Here is a 17,851-nt window from a genome sequence, read left to right on the forward strand (position 1 = left end):
TTACTGGTAACTTCTGCATAATTTATCGTAGAAGCGGCAAGGGTAGAAGTCTGTTCTTCTTTAACATTTCAGAAGGCTCTGTTTGAGCTCGCTGCCTGGGCTGTCCCCATTGTCCAGCATGTGACCACACCCACTAGCCCAACCAGTCACCCTATTCTGGAACTGACTCACTAGGGCCTGTTATTGCTGCTTTGGCATCAGCCCTTGTCCATCAGGTGACGTTACTCCAGTCGTGCTTTCTAGCTTGTTTACCAAAGAATGGGCCTGAGAATTCCTTTGAACCACTCCCTACTTGGAGTTGCTCTCTGCCTGCGTTAGCTCGTGCCAGGCTTTCCCACAACCGGCCCGCCTTTGACATGACCACAGACCAAGTCAAACCCTAACGTTTTACAGCTTGGCTAATTAATGCTTTAAAACCAAAGCCCACCCAGTTAACAGAACTCAAAGCATCACAACACCACACTCATTTTTGGTTACCAGCAGCCTAGCAAGGCCCCCCTGCTATTTGCATCACTTAGGAAATTCTGCAACTGCTTCATTTACATTTTAAAATGGAGAGATTTAGTGCATTAAATCTGAATGGCATTAATAAATGCCCTCTGGACTTAGCCCCAGGCCTTAGATGGGTATTTGTTTTTTTGTCCCCATTTTTTTTTTCAAGCTGCTGCATGAAAGTTGTTGGGGGTGGGGAATAGCTGGAAATTTTGGTGGCCTGGGTGAGGGACATTGGAGGGTCAGGCACCCAGGAAGGCAAGGGCCCTGCTTTGGTTTTGTAGCAGAACCATTTGAGCTGGCAGCTTCCCTTAAAATAACTGGCAGAGAAACGATTAAGTGGCCAGATTTAAATCGTCATCAGTAGGCATCTCAGCTTGCTGACAGAATGTGAAAACTTCCCATTTAGCTCAAGGGAGTGAGCAGCGTTTCAGGCTAGCTGCCAGCTCAGGCAGGCAGCCCTACACCAGTTCATATTTTAAAGTTTTTCTTAACGACCAAGGCGCCAAACATCTCTTTACTGAATGACATTTTAGCTTCTGGGGCAAGGGGCAGGTGCTGCAGCAAATTCCTCAGGGGAAACTGGGCAGTTTTCTAAAGATTTAGAGCTCAAGTAGCAGTGTTAGCACTGGATAACCTAGCTTTTATTATCTTGCCTGCCAGCCTTAATGATAAGCAAGCCTCTGTCAGATGTGCTGCCTCAAGTTCACCTACTTACACTTTTCCTATGGGGATGAATTCATCTGGCAAAGGCTCAGCCTCATTGGCTTTGTTCAGTGAGCTCTAGGGTATGTCTACAGGGCAGCTAGGCAAACAAAATCTTGCTCTGCTCCAGCTAGGGTGCTAAAAAATCATAGCGGGGCTGGGGTGGTGCATGCAGCAGGGTTGGGCAGGTTTGGACTCGGGTGACTAGCCTAAGCTACTGCACATGCCACTCCACCCACACTGCTAGTTGTAGTGCGCTGGCTTGAGCAGAACTAGCCCATGGCTGTCTACCCGAAGCGTGCCTCCAGCTGCTGGGCAGCCACACCTGGAAGTGTTTTTGAAGGTTTGTTTGCCCATCTGCCAGACACACTGTGCAAACTGAAAAACAGTTAATCAGCTCAACTGCCTCTCACACAGCTGCTGTATTTCCATTTTGTCACCAAATACAGCACCAGCCTGCCACTGAATGTAGGTTCACTCTGATGCAGAGCCGTGGAGGCCTGCTCTTAGAGCACCCCTCAGAGCAATTGTACCAAAAGGGCTCATCCTTTGAAGTAGATTTTAAGCTAAGAGACCAGTGATTCTGCTAAGAAATAGGACAGTGCACGGAATTTGCTGCAGAAGCCACCTCTTCCTTTAAAACTGATCTACAAGCTCCATGGTTAAAAATATGGGCTGTATGTAAGCCAGTGCCTGCTCTCCTAACCATTAACAGCTCCATGTCTGAGTGGGGGACTCTGAAAATAAGTGACAGTACATGTCCATTCTGAGTTATTTCACTGCTGATTATTTTAGCAGAAGCGCCTAGGAAGAGTACTTATCCTAATCTGCCTTCCTGAGTACCAGAAGCTCAAACACCCTAGCTCAGTGGTTCTCAACCAGGGGTACACAGAGGTCTTTCCAAGGCTACACTGTCATCTAGATATTTGCCTACTTTTACCACAGGCTACATAAAAAGCACTAGCAAAGTCAGTACAAACAAATTTCAAACAGTGACTTGTTTATACTGCTCTATATAATATATGCTGAAATGCAAGTACAATATTTATATTTCAATTGATTTATAATTATATGGTACAAATGAGAAAGTAAGCAATTTTTCAGTAATAGTGTGCTGAGACAGTTTATCTGATTTTGTAAGTAAGTTTAAGTGAGGTGAAACTTGGGGTATGCAAGAGACTCCTGAGAGAGAGAGATACAGGAGTCAGGAAAGGTTGACAGCCTCTGCCCTACCCCACTTCCTCACCAACAGTTTCTGTGATACAGTAGAGTGTTACAATCCGATAAATTGTGTGATAAACCCAAGCTGATTTTAATTTCCCATATTTACATCAATATACTTCTGTTTAAATGGTGCTGCCACAGCAATCAGGGTCCTTAATGCAGAATTTAAATCTAGATTGCTGCAGAATAAATGGTGTCTTCACTGTACTGAATTAGTTTGACACTTGTGGATTTAAGGATGGAGTTACATAATGAGACAAAGCATTAGAAGAAATAATGGAGAACAGAGATTCTATGTTAGGGCAGAAATGCTCATGTACACCTAGCCTTACCCTTTTGTTTCAACTTTCCTGTAGAAGAACCATCTGGCACCTGGGATTCAGACCCCCAATCAAAACATCAGTGGCAGAAAATACTCAGCAGCCCAAACACTTGGATAGATATTACACTTACGCTGCATTCAGATACGGACACTTAAGTCCTAATAGCACCCATGTGACAAGCATATCTTCCACGTGTGAGCAGTCGGAAAGTATTGCCCAAGCATTGTACTCAAGGTTAAGCAGCACGGCATGCTCTCTGATCCCTTCTGCCTTCTGGAAAGAAACATACCTTTGAAAAGAGCTCTCCACACGTAAGCCACTTATCTATACATAAAACAAAACTGTGTAATTAGAATCATTACAAAACTAATAAAATATTAAACTGTTACACTCCAGGAGCATTTAATTAAAAAAATCTTATGCATGATTTTTCATCATGAGCAGCTCTTGTAAGACATTTATCAGCAGCAGCCAGCTCAAATGTGGTGGTGGTGGTTTGGGGATTAAATGATGCATTGTTATATTACTACAAAAGGAGCAGCTATAACTGCTGAGTTGCTTCAACACTTGTTGCCAAAAATGTTACTATGGTCAAAGGCCATCTGAGTACAGGTGAAACGTCTTCACATTCCCATAGGAAACTATGGCACCTGAAGCATTGATGGAGTCTGGCTTGCAAGTTGTTTGCAGTACAGTTACTAAAAGAAAAGCAAAAAGATGTCAAGGAGACTGCTGGAGAGAGAGAGAGAAAGCATAAGGTATCCTTCTAAATGTTGGTCTGCAAGAGAGTTTGGCACTCAGTACAGAAAAGACAATGCGATATGCATGTTAAGAGAGTCTGACTCAAGACCAAATACTCTAGAGCAGAGATTCTTAGTTTTTCCTCCCTAGTGTGGCCATGTTTTAATAAAGATGAGGTCATTAACAACTGCCCATCCTTGTAGCTAACAAGAAGGAAAGCATATTATCTTTTAATGCAAGTTAGCAAGCGGGCAGCAAGCGCTCTGTGGAATACTGATGGTCCATGGACCACTGTTTGGAAACACCTGCTCCAGGCTATGGGAATGTGGGGTGGAGGTTTGTAAAGGGTGCAGGAGCTGCTGTTAGTTACTTCCTTGTCTCCCCAACTACAGAGCTTGAAGCTGTAGAGCCAGTTCAGGAGGGCTGCAGAAATGTCATTTCTATCACAGAGCCAAGCTCTGGGGCATGCTGAGAAGCTACCCTAGGACTGGACAAAGACAACTGCAGGAGGGGAGTGACCACACTGTTAGTGATGCAGCAAGTGGGGCGCCCCTCACAACCCACTCTTGATTGAGTAGCAGCACACTGGAGAGCTCATAGGTCAGCCTTTTGGCCAAAGCCATGTCTGCCTTTGGTTACAAAATTTGCACCACTTCAGATGAAGACATGTAACTACCAGTGGGAGGCCTAGAAAGGTGAGGCTCTTGTGGCTGAAGCCATCTTTAGTGCTGTGTTAGTTAGCAAGTCTGACTGCAGAAAGCAAGCCTACCTTAGAACAAATAGCAATTTGGTGTGTGACATTTTCCCAGTGTAGACGCGGTCTAAGATCAAGAGAAGTACCAGTTTCCTGGTGGATGCATCTTCTCTGCAGTGGGGAGAATGCTGTATCTGAAAGGTCTCATCCCTTTCATTCCCGGCCCCTGATCACACATTACTGCAAAAAGCAGTTGTCTTCCTCTTCCCCGCACCCTCACTTAGAGAAAGTGTTTCTTCCCCCCCCAGGACATTTCACTGCAAAGCTGCAAATGTAAGAGTTCATATTTCCAAAGTGAGAAATGTAGAGCTGCACTGTAGTTCTAGCATACACACAGCACTGCTGGGGTTAAACACCTCCCACAACACAAAATACACAACTTCAAATCTTTTGTTATCTTGCAGATCTTTTATTCATATTCATGTGTTGTGAAAAACCCACAACACCTTGATATAAAGGTTTAACCTTACGAGTATAAAGCAGCATTGGAGTTGTAAATGGAGGAGCAGAACCAACACACTGACATTCTAACAAATTTTCAAAGATGGGGTGGAGGAAACAAGAAGTCTACAAATGCTCTTTTCATAGACAGAATAAGAGGGGGATATAAACAAAATCCCTTCATAGTTGGAGTCTGAAATATTAAATCAAATATTTTTAAAAAATTAGAAAATTTGTTAGAAAAAATAGGTGCAGTAAGATTGTATATACTGAATCGTGCATATATCAATTTTATTTGAAGTAAAAAAATCACTTTACAAATAATATGTTTTATAGCAAGTAATCAGTTTTACACTGTTTCTGTAGCACAGACTACGTATATTGTTTAGGCAAATTTTTTTACATATGCAATTTATTTTAATACTAAATCTGAAAAAGGTAACAAAATATACAGAGCAAAAAACTTTCCCCCTTTTTGAACTAGTGTTACAATCCATATTTATATATAAATACTACACTACAGCTGATCATTAATTAAGCTGGAGTATATAACACATCAACAAGTGTATGAGTCCAACCGAATATTTGCCTACCTATGCAAGGAGGGTATCAAAGAGTGTTCCTATACTGCATTTCGTCTGAGTGATCACTGCAGGAATTTCTCCAATTGAACAGAGCAACAAAAAAAACCCCCATCACACTTATCATACGTAGAAATAACAGATTTCCAGATGGTTGCTGGTACCATTTTGTAAAATTATTAACAAGGGCCTGCAGGTCTTTGCTGACAAAGCATAATGTAGAATTAGTCAGGTTATATGCTGTATGTAAAGAATGTAAAGATATGGCACAAAAATTCACCCACAGCATTGTGTTTTTATTTAAAAAGCTGAATCCAGATGTACCACCTATCACAGCATATCATCTTTATGGATAGAAAGATGTAGTATTAAAGTAAACCCTGCTTGAAAAAAAAAATGGACGTGACTTGTAGGCCTTTTGGCACTAGGATATGAATGAGCAACAGTTATCAGAATTGCTTGACTGACAGACTTAATGGGCAGTCACCACCTTTTAATAGTAAAAACTGGAGGATAAGCTGACAGTGGGAGCCTCTCTAGGTTTAGAGCATTTGATATTTATATATATTTAGATGTTATACAGTGACCCCTCAGAAAAGGCAGATCGTATGTTAAGATCTGCCTTTCCCATAGTCTTGCCTTCTTGGCTGTAAAGTGCGCTTACATGGCCTCAAACTCATCAATTCTCTGCTTGGTGTTGCCCTGTCGGATCTGCCTCAGCGTCTTGTACTTGTCACGTCCCTGTCGCATGTTCTCTGTGTGGATCATGTCGTTGTGGGTTCTCTTGTTTTCATCCCTGGCCTGGGCCAGCTCATCTGTCAGGGTCTGCAACATTGAGTACAGGATGTCACAAATCTGGGTCACACATGAAAGACCTGGATCTCGAGAGTTTGACAGAGTCAAGCATTAATAATGTTTTAGAGGCTTTTGACAACATCCTTGGGATGCAGAAGAGTACAGAAGAAATGGGTGAACTGGAGATCTGGACATTTGAGTATTACAATGTGCTGACTGAACACTAGCTATTTGAAAGAACCAGAAGCATCAGTGCATCCCTACTGTGTGAGTAATAAGAAAAGCCCATATGTATTGCATGAAAATCAGTCAGTCATGTTAAAGTACAGGCACAGATGGCTTTATGTTCAAGACTTCTTGTAGGGCTTGTCTACATGGAGATTTAGTGCATGGCAAACCAAGGTGTAAACCTCAAGCACGCTAACTGGCCATGTGGACCTTGCTGCCATGTATAAACAGTTCTGCAGCGCACAACTACAGTACAGATCCCAGCAGTAGGTCAAAGTGCACTACGAACTTTTAGTGTGGGGGAGGGATAGCTCAGTGGTTTGAGCATTGGCCTGCTAAACCCAGGGTTGTGAGTTCAAGCCTTGAGGAGGCCACTTGGGGATCTGGGGCAAAAATTGGTCCTGCTAGTGAAGGCAGGGGGCTGGACTCTATGACCTTTCAAGGTCCCTTCCAGTTAGTGTGCTTCCAGTTCTAGGAGATTGGTATATCTCCAATTATTACCTTTATTACCTTTAGTGTGCAGTAGCAGAATCCTCACAGCGTGCTGCACACTAAGTTTCCATATAGATGAGCCTTTAATATTTTACATACACCAGTTTGGGAGATCCGTGCATTTAAACAGGGCTCAATTTTCAGCAACATTAGATTTAAGTTTTCTCCTAATAATTTTGTTTTCTTACCATCAACTGCCTCTGAACACGCTGATTCTTCTCTGCTTCAGTAGTGCGTTCCTCTTCATTGCGATCATCCAAGATGCCTTCACTTGAGAACTCGGCACTGTAGCCTGAATATTCTGTTCCTTCCTCATGCAAGTTATCATGGACATGGTAATTCACTGGCTCATAGACAGGGGCTGGTGGTGGAGGTGGGGCAGTCATTACCAAATGCAACTCTTCTTTTGTCTTCACTAGGTCATCTTGGGCTTCCTTGGCCTTTAAAGTGGAAACAAAAAAAAATGGGCACAAAAGCAGATATGAGAAGTTTATTTAAACCCAGCTCAATGAACACACTGTAGCACCCAAAGGGGAAGGGACAGAAAGAAAAGGGCATGTTAGAGTGGTTGGATATTTGCTAACCAGAAGACAATTCTTTCAATATACTCTTCTGCATGGTGAGATTTAAAAAAAAAAAATTGATTAGGATTGTGGATGAGGCCAGTATAATTTCACTAAGCAAGAGTCTTCCTCCAACATAGAATGATGCCTGAAGAACTACTAGTATGGTAGGGGAATGTGGAATCCATATTTATAACATACTACTTGTCAAATAAAAAGAAGTTGTTGGTCAGCCTTAGCTGGGAAGTCCATACAATGAGAAATGAGAAATTGCATTCCTAAATTGCGGGACTTTAAAGGTGTGTGTAAATTGCAAGAAATTGGGCTTCTTGCTTACTAAAACCAGTTCTTCCCTCCTCAGGGCTAGCTATGGTCTTGTGGGAAAACTGAACTCAGCTTCCAGCAAATGTAGAAAGGGGGGGGGGCTGTAATTCCGTGGCAAGATTCACAGTAGCTGAAAAAAATGGAAAACTGTTGGTAAGACTTTGGGCAGTTTTCAATGAAGTTTTGAAATATCCAGAATATCCCCAGCCAGCCCTAAACTCTTGGATTGCTATCAGATCTCTAATCAGTGTTTAAAAAATGCTAAGAACACACATTTTCCTCTACATAATAATTATTCTTGAACAAAATGCTGCAGGGTTGTTTTCCTAGAGGTGCGAAATAGCAAAGACAAAATAGAAAACTAAAGAGTGAGAAAATGTTTTCCAGATATAGTGTTTAACTTATGTTGGCACATAAATATAACTACACACTTAAGGATCTTCCAGATTTGCTCTCACTTCTGCTGCATTCCATTATGAATACTTCAGTCCCCCGTGGCAAGACAAAAGAAGGCACTTTCCAATAGCACAAAGTTATTGGGACCACTACATTAGTGCTGTTACACTTACTTTGTCCGTTTCTCTCTCCTTCATTCAACAGTTTCATACACAAATATGTGTATCCTAAGATGCCCAAATACATTACGATCATGACTCTGTAGTTAAGATTGCATTCTAAGTTGTTATATAGCTCACTGGTTGGAGTTTTGAGAAGAGTCAGATTTGTTGGAGGAGGGAGATTACACATCACACTTTGGGTTGGAAGTTAATAGCTACATTCATAAATTCAGCATTTCCATTAGGGCTTTACTAAAGAGTCTCTTCTGTGGTGTTATACAAGGCTAAGCAAATGAATTAGTAAAATGTACCAAAGTTTAAAGCTCTGGATCAATTTAGGAAAGTAGAGAAACTCACCCTGTGTTGCCATTCTTCAACCTCATTCTCTTTACGCTTCCTTGCTTCTTCCAGAAGAGCAATCTTGGCTGTATATTCTGCAAGCTCTGTAGCCTATTGAATAGCAAGGCTAGAATTATACTTGGAGCTCTTTCAATAATGCGTTTATGAATGAGAAACATGACCCAAATGTTACATGATTTTGTGAATAGATTCCTCCACTGTGATAAAGACTCCATTAAGTTATGGGCAATTTGCACTTATTTGGTAGATCATTTGAAAAGTTTCCCAGTCAAAACTGAGTCCATGATTATGCCACTGCAGTGCGGCCTCTGGCCTAATGGTTTATGTCCTTGTATCCAAGACTTCATTTAAAAATATACAGTAACAAGCCCACATTAACTGAAATATACAATTCAAGGCTTTATACATGAACACTCAAAAAGCCTATGGTTCCTACCAGCTGTTCCTGGCTCTTCATCTGGTCAACAGTTTGCTTCTCCAGCTCTTCCTTGGCTTGGAGAGCAGCCAAGCGCTCGGCCTCCAGACGTTCAGCTTCCTTCTCTGCTCGCCTCCTCTCCTCCTCAAGCTGCATGGCTTTTTGGATCTGATCTGAGAGCTCTGTAAAGGCAGAGGAAAGCTGTAAGTCAATGGGTTTAACTAACCTCTTCACAAAAGGGGTTTTGCATACCGGTGCAAATACTTCACTCTAGTCTTTTATACACAAACTCCAACTTAGTTTATGAACAAGTCTAAATGCAGTTACCTGACACATCATACGCAAGACGTCCGTAGCTTATGTTCTAGATAATATTCCCTTTCCAGAATGTAGGCACTGAGTCTAATTGTGGGTTTTACTCCATATTGAGGAAAACATGGCAACTCCAAAGTCTTAGAGTACCAGTTTATGGAGTAGGACTGGATTGCTGCTTCTGGTCCTCCATATTTCTCTACACATTGGAGGTAGGGAGGACAGACTCCAATTTCACTGATGTCTTGTTAATGAAGCATCAGGTGTCCTGGCAGGGGAGTTATGGGAGGGACCATTAAAAGCTACTTGAATGAGAAATATTTGAGTCAGTCACTGATGGAAGTGGCCATATTACACTTTCCTCCTATGGGAAAGCGAAGATTCAGTTTTGAACCTCAGTTTCCAGACAAAAATAAAGGTCACTTGACATCTATTTTCTCTATACAATAGCTGGTGATCACTGCACTGAAAAGGAAAGATTTCACTGTCCCTGTATTTATACATGCGCACAGACGCACTGGTAGAAGTCCGTTTTGTGCAGCAGATCAAAGTGTCACAAGATGGAAGCGTTTAGGAGAAGGGCAGCTATCAAGTAGAAGGGTAAAGCCCAGTATGTGAGATCACCTGTACCCTGCTTGCTGACCAGTGCAAACCCTTTACCTTTCTCAGCCTTCTTGGTCTTTATTTCGTACTCTTGCAGTCTCAGCATCAGCTCCTCTTTCTCCCTCAACATCTGCTCCTTCTCTTTTTCAATGGTCTCTCTCTTCTTCTTTTCACTTTCTAACTGTTGCCTGTTAGAGAGAAATAACATAAGTTTAGAATCTAGGAAGGTAGGAGTTTGCTTGCTCCACTGAACTGCATCCATGCTGCAGGAGGCCTGGGCATCTCTGTAGAAAGCTCAGTGAAAACTGCTGGTCAATGGCAGTCAAAAACTATGTTAGGGGGTCCTTTGGGGTGGGGACTGTCTTTGTTCTGTGTTTGTACAGCACCTAGCACAATGGGTCCTGGCCCATAACCAGGTAATACTACCACTACTACCAAGGAATGGGATAAGTTATATACTTTCCATCTTTCTTTTCCAAGTCAATGCTACATCCTACCCAGGAGCACTGTGTTGAGTGTTGGATACCCCACTGCATAAAGAAGGATTCACAGACAGTTGACAAAAAACAATCAGATGCAGTGTAGTTGTACCTGTGTCTGTCTCAGGATATTAGAGACACAAGGTGGGTGAGAGAGACAAGCTTTCGAGGACATGAAGAAGAGCTCTGGGTAAGTTTGAAGGCTTGTTTCACCAACAGAAGATGGTCCAACAACAGATCTCTCCCACCTTGTCTCTCTAAAAAATGATCAGAGGCATGTAAATACTTCCAGATGGAAAACCATTGGAAAGATTGGTACCATTTAGTGTAGAGCAGAGTTAAACAAAAGACCTGCTAGAAGTAACAGGCATAGGCAAATCACATTCCTATATATCCTCTCATAATAAGATAAAAGACAGCAAATTTAAAAACTGGACAGAAGGGAACACTTTTCCTACAAGACAACCAACCGGCAGACCTACTTGCCTCTAGTAATCATTGAGGCCAAGATTTAAGCAGAATTCAAGGAAAGGATTAGAAATCCATGTGGATAAGAAGAATACCTACAGTTACATTAGATACACAAAGACTTTAATGGATATAAATACTCATTCTTTAGGACATAAGCCAACAAATGGCATTAGGAGGAAATTTGTCTATGGGTAAGTTATTCTCTAACTGCCACTATGTAGTTTCTTGTACTTTCCTCACAAATATCTAGTACTGACCGCTGTCAGATAGGATACTGGCATGTGGACTTCATGTCTGAGCCAGTCTGGCAAGTCCTACGTTCTTTTGAATTGTTTCTTCCCCCTTTAGTCAATATCCCCTCTATTATCAGTTAGAATCCAGGGCCAGATACTCCCCTCTGGCTAAGGTGGTATGAGGGCAGTAGCCCTCAGTGTCTGAATAGTTCACCTCCTGCTTTGGTGCAACCCCACCCTATTGGCTCCAGTTCAGCTGTCTCACAACTGAAATGCTTAATCCTGCCAATTTGCTTCCGTACAGGTCACCCACATTTCCCCTGAGCTCTCCCCCTCCTCTGTCCAGTTCAGCTCACCTTTCCAACTGTTTCTGGTGTTTCTCCTCACGGGCCTGGGCTTTCATCTGTTGGACCTCAATGGTGTCAGGCTTCCTGCGGCGCATGTACAGCTCATGGTTACCCATGCACAGCTGCAGGATCCTCTTGTTAATTCTTAGACGAGGTGCATAAAACACAAAGTCCTAGGGAAGAGAGGCAGAACAATGGAATTCAGTCCCTGAGGCAGTGGTTTACTATGGAAGGAGATAAAGCATTTCTAACTTATTGTAGGCAGACCAATCACATGGCCATTCTCCTACTGCAATCCAAAGACATGCACAGGCATTTATATATGAATAGCAGCTGCATTTTCAATTATGTATTCCCAGTGATTGTAACAACACTCCCATAAAAACCTCGATTCAAGAGTGACGGTAGTACAAAAGGAGCTTCCTGAGATTTGAAACACTTGGAAAGTCAATCAGATTTTTTGGGAGGATATCTAAGCAGCCATGTAACCCACCCACCTCTATTCATTAGACAAGATATGACAGTGTGTGATTACTGTTATTCATTAGTATACAAAGTGGGCAAGGAGGTCTTATGAATGGAAATAAGACTTAAGGAGGCCTGAAACGTAATAGTATATGATTAATATTAAAAAATACCACAAGGATTTACAGTCTTAGGTCATATCACTGATCCTTCTAATTCAGTGTCTTAGAACCTGCTACTATCTCTTTCTTCAGATAAAGATGAAAAATTGTCAGCACCCTCAGCCAATTGTACCAAGAGATACTTTTCAGGGAATCGGGATGATTCAGGAGGAAGGGACGGTTAGACGGATGAGAAGACAGATCCCCTCTCGCCCCTTGAAGGTGATTAACTTTTACACTCTGAAGCAAGATATGTAGCATTTTTATCTTAGTAATGTTTGTAGCTATGCAAGCTATGTCACAGAAAGTCTCCAGTACCGGAGAGTCCAGCCACAATAGTTGTATCAATATTTGTTGGGAATCCCAGCAATGGTATCTCTACATAGGTGCAAAATATAGAACATGGATGAGTGTAGCTACACTCTAATGGAACCACCACTTTGACAAATGACAGTCCATAGCCACTTCTGAAGTGGCCACTGAGAGACTGCCACCATCAAGCATTCATGCAGCCCTTCCTCCTAGATGATGGGGGGGGAAAAGGAGAGGAGAAACACCTTAATTCCTTCTGCTAGAATGAAGATGGGAGACTCCTCATTCCTTTTGCTACTGAGCCAAAAATAACTTTGGGAGTTTTTATAGGAGCAAGATTTCCGCATTCATGACATCTGCATTGTCATCTTTGCCTCTTGGTGCCATTTTTAAGAAGATTTGCGCTGTGATCAGAGCTCTGAGCATTAGTGAGCTACTCTATCACCCTCCCCAGCTGCCAACACCACACGAGTAATGCTTTGGGTATTGGGTTACATGCAGCACTGATAACCAACAGAGTTAACTCAGAAACCTTCCCCTGTTCTTTATCAACCAGCATCAAAACAATCCATTTATTAGAACAAAATTCATTCTCCCTGTAGGTGAAGTAAACAGGTAAAAGTAAATTCTTCAGTAAGGCTATGCCCAAAGCCATAGAATTCTTCATCTGTTACTGAGCCAGATAGCTTTAAGTATATGAACTATTATAGATTCAGTAAGACTTTGAACTCAAGAAACACTCATTATTCAATAAAGCATTGCATTTCTGCTATTACAGCATGCTTTGCATAGGGTGATAAGACAGACCAACAGATAAAATGACAAGTGTTTGAACGACAAGTCGCCTGGGAAATGCACTAATCCCTTAGAAATGCCCTCCCTGGAGTGTCTCATAGTTCATATGAGACAGAATTGTCACAAGAAGAGAGTCAGAGCTGTGCATTTACAGAGAATGGGTCTCAGACATCAATGACTGCCACTCCACACATTTCAATTACACCTGGAGTTCAGAAGGTATTTTGGATCTATGACTAACACTGGAAGTGACTCCAGAAATAATGAAAAATGCTCCTAACTCCAAATTCAGTGAGAACCTGCTGGCAAGGATAAGTTCTCTTCAGTACATGCCCTCCATTATGATTCTGTTCACATACCAACTCTGAAGGATGCAGACTTTGCAGTCAACCAAGGTGGTTGGTTTAGTTTTTCTAACTATTCAGATCACAATGTCTTTGGCATGCTTGATACGGTCTACAGCTGTAAATTATTAATTATGCTTCCACTTATGGAAACAGTTCAAAAAAAGCCAAACAGCTATGTGCACTGTATGCAGGTATGGCCTCCATCTCTAAGCAATGTCTAACTCCAAGAAGATAAATACTAAAGGCATGGATGGGAGCCCACGTTTGTCATCTATAGCCTTGTAACTAAGGGAGAAAGAATTCATGTAAGAACACAGGAGTTTTGCAGTGAACATAATAATCAGAGGCACAGAAGAGCTCAGGCCCACCCTACCCTGGCTTGAGATGAAGATGTGCATTCTAACTTGGTATGCTGATACCCCCAGCAAAATCTTCCGTCTCTATTCAGTATCAGTGGCACATTGACTCAAAAAGAATCTCCACAGCACTAGGTGCCTCAGGAGTCAGACTCTGTTCCTAGTAAACTTGAAGCCTTGTCAACATAAAGAGAAAAAACAGCAATCCTATTTTTACTTTGGGGATTCTACTGGTAGGTATCCAGGGCTGGGTTGTTATTTTTGTTGGTTTGTTTTTAAAGCTTGCCCTTGGAAACTCAAAACTTGTATCCAGAAAAAACAAGACTTTTGCTTCTCTTTTTTGTAGCAAAGTTTGAATACAAGAAGCATCTAGAGCATACAAGGCACTCCAAACCGAATGGAACAGACATAAAAGGTGTTTTCAGTAGTAACAGCTTCACTGTATTAGTCTCCTGCAAGTTTCCATTTTAAATGCATTCAGATTTGCAGCTGGAGAGTGGGTGGAAAGCAGTGTCCATGAATCACAAACAGGAGATTAACATTTTGTACTCAGCATGAAGTATGGCTGAGATCACAAAGGGGCTTTCCTACCAAGGAGTCCAGCATGTACAGGGAGGTGAACCTTTACAGTGGGGCAGTGTTTTGGTGGTTGCCATGAATTACATTATAAAACAGATTTGTTTCTAAGAAAAGGATGGATTTCACACCAACAGTTTTTCAATATTCTGCTGTTTGTTATTTAAACAGTTGGTTGAGTCACTTGCTTTTAACTCCATAGCTACAATTTTCTCAAAAAGCCCTACCAAAACCAAACTAACTGTTTCTAAAAGCGGCATTTTCCCCATGCCTTATGTTAATAGATGCACGAGCATGCCCTTTTCTCAATGCCTTTTTCTCCTGCTCCAACAGCTGACAGGACTGTCGGAACACACCTCACCTATTCCTGTTACTACACTCTTCATGGTTTGATAACTGATAGTGATATCGGTAAATTCACTACAGTTACCTGGGAAAACATGCTCATGGTGTATTTTAAACACACAGGTACTGTATTTAAATTACCTCTTTTCAGGTATCCATGTCCTTGCTTCTCCATACCCTAAAAAGTCTACAAGCTCATTTAAGAGACTCTGCTCCTTTCTTTGAATCAGAATTGCAATGCAAATTGCCCCCTAAATCTGTCTCCAAACAATTGTGAAGTTTCAGAAGTCAAAATACACAATGATCTGGTGTGTGATGTGCACTTTTGGAGTGACACGCTCCTGAGACCCTTAGTAAGAATGCTGTGCATGTTCAGTTTTAGAGTAGCATCACAAGAAGCCTTTAATAGAAAAACAATTATCCAGCAACTCCAGGTGTTCTGAGAAGTGAGAGAGAAGCCCTGGGAGAACTTTTTTTTTTTTTTTTTTTAAACAGCTCAAAAGTTATTTGTCTATGAAGAGGTAACTCAGACATCACCTTTCAAAGTACCTCAGATATGAGTGCGAGATATAACTGTAGAGAATTTTTTTTTGATGGGGGCAGTGGCGAGTGGTTTGGATGGTGGTATAGACTCAGACTTTAAGGTCAGAAGGGACCATTATGATCATCTAGTCTGACCGCCTGCACAATTCAGGCCACAGAATCTCACCCACCCACTCCTGTAACAAACCCCTAACCTATGTCTGAGTTATTGAAGTCCTCAAATTGTGGTTTGAAGACCTCAAGATGCAGAGAATCCTCCAGCAAGTGACCCGTGCCCAATGCTGCAGAGGAAGGTGAAAAACTCTAGGGCCTCTGCCAATCTGCCCTGGAGGAAAATTCCTTCCCGACCCCAAATATGGTGATCAGTTAAACCCTGAGCACGTGGGCAAGACTCACCAGTCAGCACCCAGGAAAGAATGTGGGATATAGCAAGACAAAGAAGGTTTCTATAACCCTGAAGTGCTGTTTTGCACTCCAACCCCCTTAGAACATAACGTAAGAACGGCCATACTGGGTCAAACAAAAGATCCATCTAGCCCAGTATCACGTCTTCTGACTGCAGCCAGTGCCAGATGTTTCAGAGGGAATGAACAGAACGGGGCAGTTACAGTGATCCATCCCATCATCCAGTCCCAGCTTCTGGCAGTCAACAGTTTAGGGACACCCAGAGTATGGAGTTGTATCCCTGACCATCTTGGCTAATAGCCATTGATGGACCTATGCTCCATGAACTTATCCAATTTTTTTTTGAACCCAGTAATACTTTTAGACTTCACAACATCCCCTGGCAACAAGTTCCATAGGTTGACTGCGCATTGTGTGAAAAAAATACTTCCTTATATCAGTTTTAAACCGGTGACCTATTAATTTAATTGGGTGACCCCTGGTTCTTGTGTTTCATGAAGGGGTAAATAACACTTCCCTATTCACCTGCTCCACACCATTTGTGATTTTATAGACCTTTATCAGATTTCCCCCTTAGTCGTCTCTTTTCTAAGATGAACAGTTTCAGTCAGCTGCTGCTTGGGTGCTCCCCAGGGCCAGTGCTGCTTAGGGCCGCCCGAGCAGCAGCTAGTCCCGGGGTCAGCCGCACCAGCTGCTGCAGAAGTCAGAGGTCGTGGAAAGTCACAGAATCTGACTTCCGCAACCTCCATGACAGAACTGGGGGGAGGGAGAGCTCAGTGGTTTGAGCATTGGCCTGCTAAACCCAGGGTTGAGTTCAATCCTTGAGGGGGCCACTTGGGGATCTGGGGCAAAAATTGGTCCTACTAGTGAAGGCATGGGGCTGGACTCAATGACCTTTCAAGGTCCCTTCCAGTTCTAGGAGATTGGTATATCTCCAATTATAAAAAAACAAAACAAAACTGCAGCCTTAGTTATAGGCAGAAATGTTTGATGAATACTCTGTGGTAGTATATACTGTCTCTGATGCAATGAGCAAGTTTTTATAAGGAGTACAAGAACTGTATTTTATGGCATGGAGATGAAAAGTATTTAACAACTAAACATGATATGCAAGAGTTCATTCTAGATATACTTACAGGTGCCTTCTTGTCAATAGGTTTTATAACGAACTTTTTGTCATTGAAAGAGATGTTTCTGATTTCACTCCAGGGGAAGCCAATCTTTGGGGTCAATCTGAAAACAAAGACAGGTTTTAAAAGAAGCCAAGATACAAACAAAAACAACAAGATGTGTGATTAATTGATCTTCTTTCCAGAATTTGAAACAATGTGCCATTACTTCACTCCTCTGCAGAGAGGCCCTGAGCCACGTGCTCTAAAACAGACTAGACAACTTGAAATACTAAATAAAACATGAGAAAAACATCTGCTCCTGCCCATGGGAAGATATGTCCCCCAACACCCCTTATCAAACTCAGCGGCTCTCCCTTTCCTAATTCGAAGTAACCAGCCTAGTGACATTGTGGCCATTAAATGTAAGAGTATGTGCTTGAATTTCAGAAGTGCTCAGTCCCCACAGCTCCATTTGACTAGTGCAGGATCTGTTGCATTCTCAGCACATTTGAATGCCAGGCTCCTTTATTTAGGTATCTAACTATGCTTTTTGGCACCAGTTGTTGAAAACCTTGGCCTTTTTTTTTTTTTTTTTTTTTTTTAAGTGTAATACTTCTTCCCCCCCCCTCCCCCCTTGCACTGAAGTATATAGGGCCCTTCCAAAACTATTAACAAACACTGTCTGGCATGATACAGACTCAGAAGTTTACATCTATTTTCTGACTAATAAAATGTACAATGAAACGTATTTTTAATCTTTTAAGGCCCATGTTCTGTAAAGTATCCTTATTCAGGTCAGCACTTAAGCAAGTGGCTAAGTCCCATGATCATATGCTTAAAGAAGATTTTCTGAACTGGGGCCTAAATCCATAGCATGCTCATTAGAGACAGTTAAGGGAAGCAGATCTCTCTTACATTTCTTCCCCTCCTCCAGATTATTGGAGAGACTGGAGACAAAAAGCTCTGTTTTGTTCTTGCATGAAACCTGCACAAG

General features: G+C 42.0%; 2 protein-coding genes across 7 annotated transcripts in view; one reads left to right on the plus strand and one right to left on the minus strand.

Moving 5' to 3' along the window:
- Window positions 1-3,137, plus strand: part of SYTL3 (synaptotagmin like 3) — a 70,043-nt gene extending 66,906 nt beyond the window's left edge. For 4 of the 5 annotated variants that reach the window (XM_045010504.1, XM_045010506.1, XM_045010502.1 and 1 more), the window contains one exon: window positions 2,778-3,134. In XM_045010504.1, coding sequence (XP_044866439.1) covers window positions 2,778-2,899 — 122 coding nt within the window. In that variant the 3' untranslated portion in view covers window positions 2,900-3,134. Of the gene's footprint in view, window positions 1-2,777 lie in introns of all 5 variants that reach the window. The other variant, XR_006578186.1, reaches the window with a different exon arrangement.
- A 1,490-nt stretch (window positions 3,138-4,627) lies between these two features.
- EZR (ezrin) overlaps window positions 4,628-17,851 on the minus strand; it is a 70,146-nt gene continuing 56,922 nt past the window's right edge. For both annotated transcript variants that reach the window (XM_045010279.1, XM_045010278.1), the window contains exons 8-14: window positions 16,882-16,978; window positions 11,450-11,613; window positions 9,968-10,098; window positions 9,017-9,177; window positions 8,578-8,670; window positions 6,965-7,216; window positions 4,628-6,086 (exon numbers count right to left, since the gene is read on the minus strand). In XM_045010279.1, coding sequence (XP_044866214.1) covers window positions 5,922-6,086; window positions 6,965-7,216; window positions 8,578-8,670; window positions 9,017-9,177; window positions 9,968-10,098; window positions 11,450-11,613; window positions 16,882-16,978 — 1,063 coding nt within the window. In that variant the 3' untranslated portion in view covers window positions 4,628-5,921. The remainder of the gene's footprint in view (window positions 6,087-6,964; window positions 7,217-8,577; window positions 8,671-9,016; window positions 9,178-9,967; window positions 10,099-11,449; window positions 11,614-16,881; window positions 16,979-17,851) is intronic.

Source organism: Mauremys mutica, chromosome 3 (assembly GCF_020497125.1).
Source record: "Mauremys mutica isolate MM-2020 ecotype Southern chromosome 3, ASM2049712v1, whole genome shotgun sequence".
NCBI classification, from domain to species: domain Eukaryota; kingdom Metazoa; phylum Chordata; order Testudines; family Geoemydidae; genus Mauremys; species Mauremys mutica.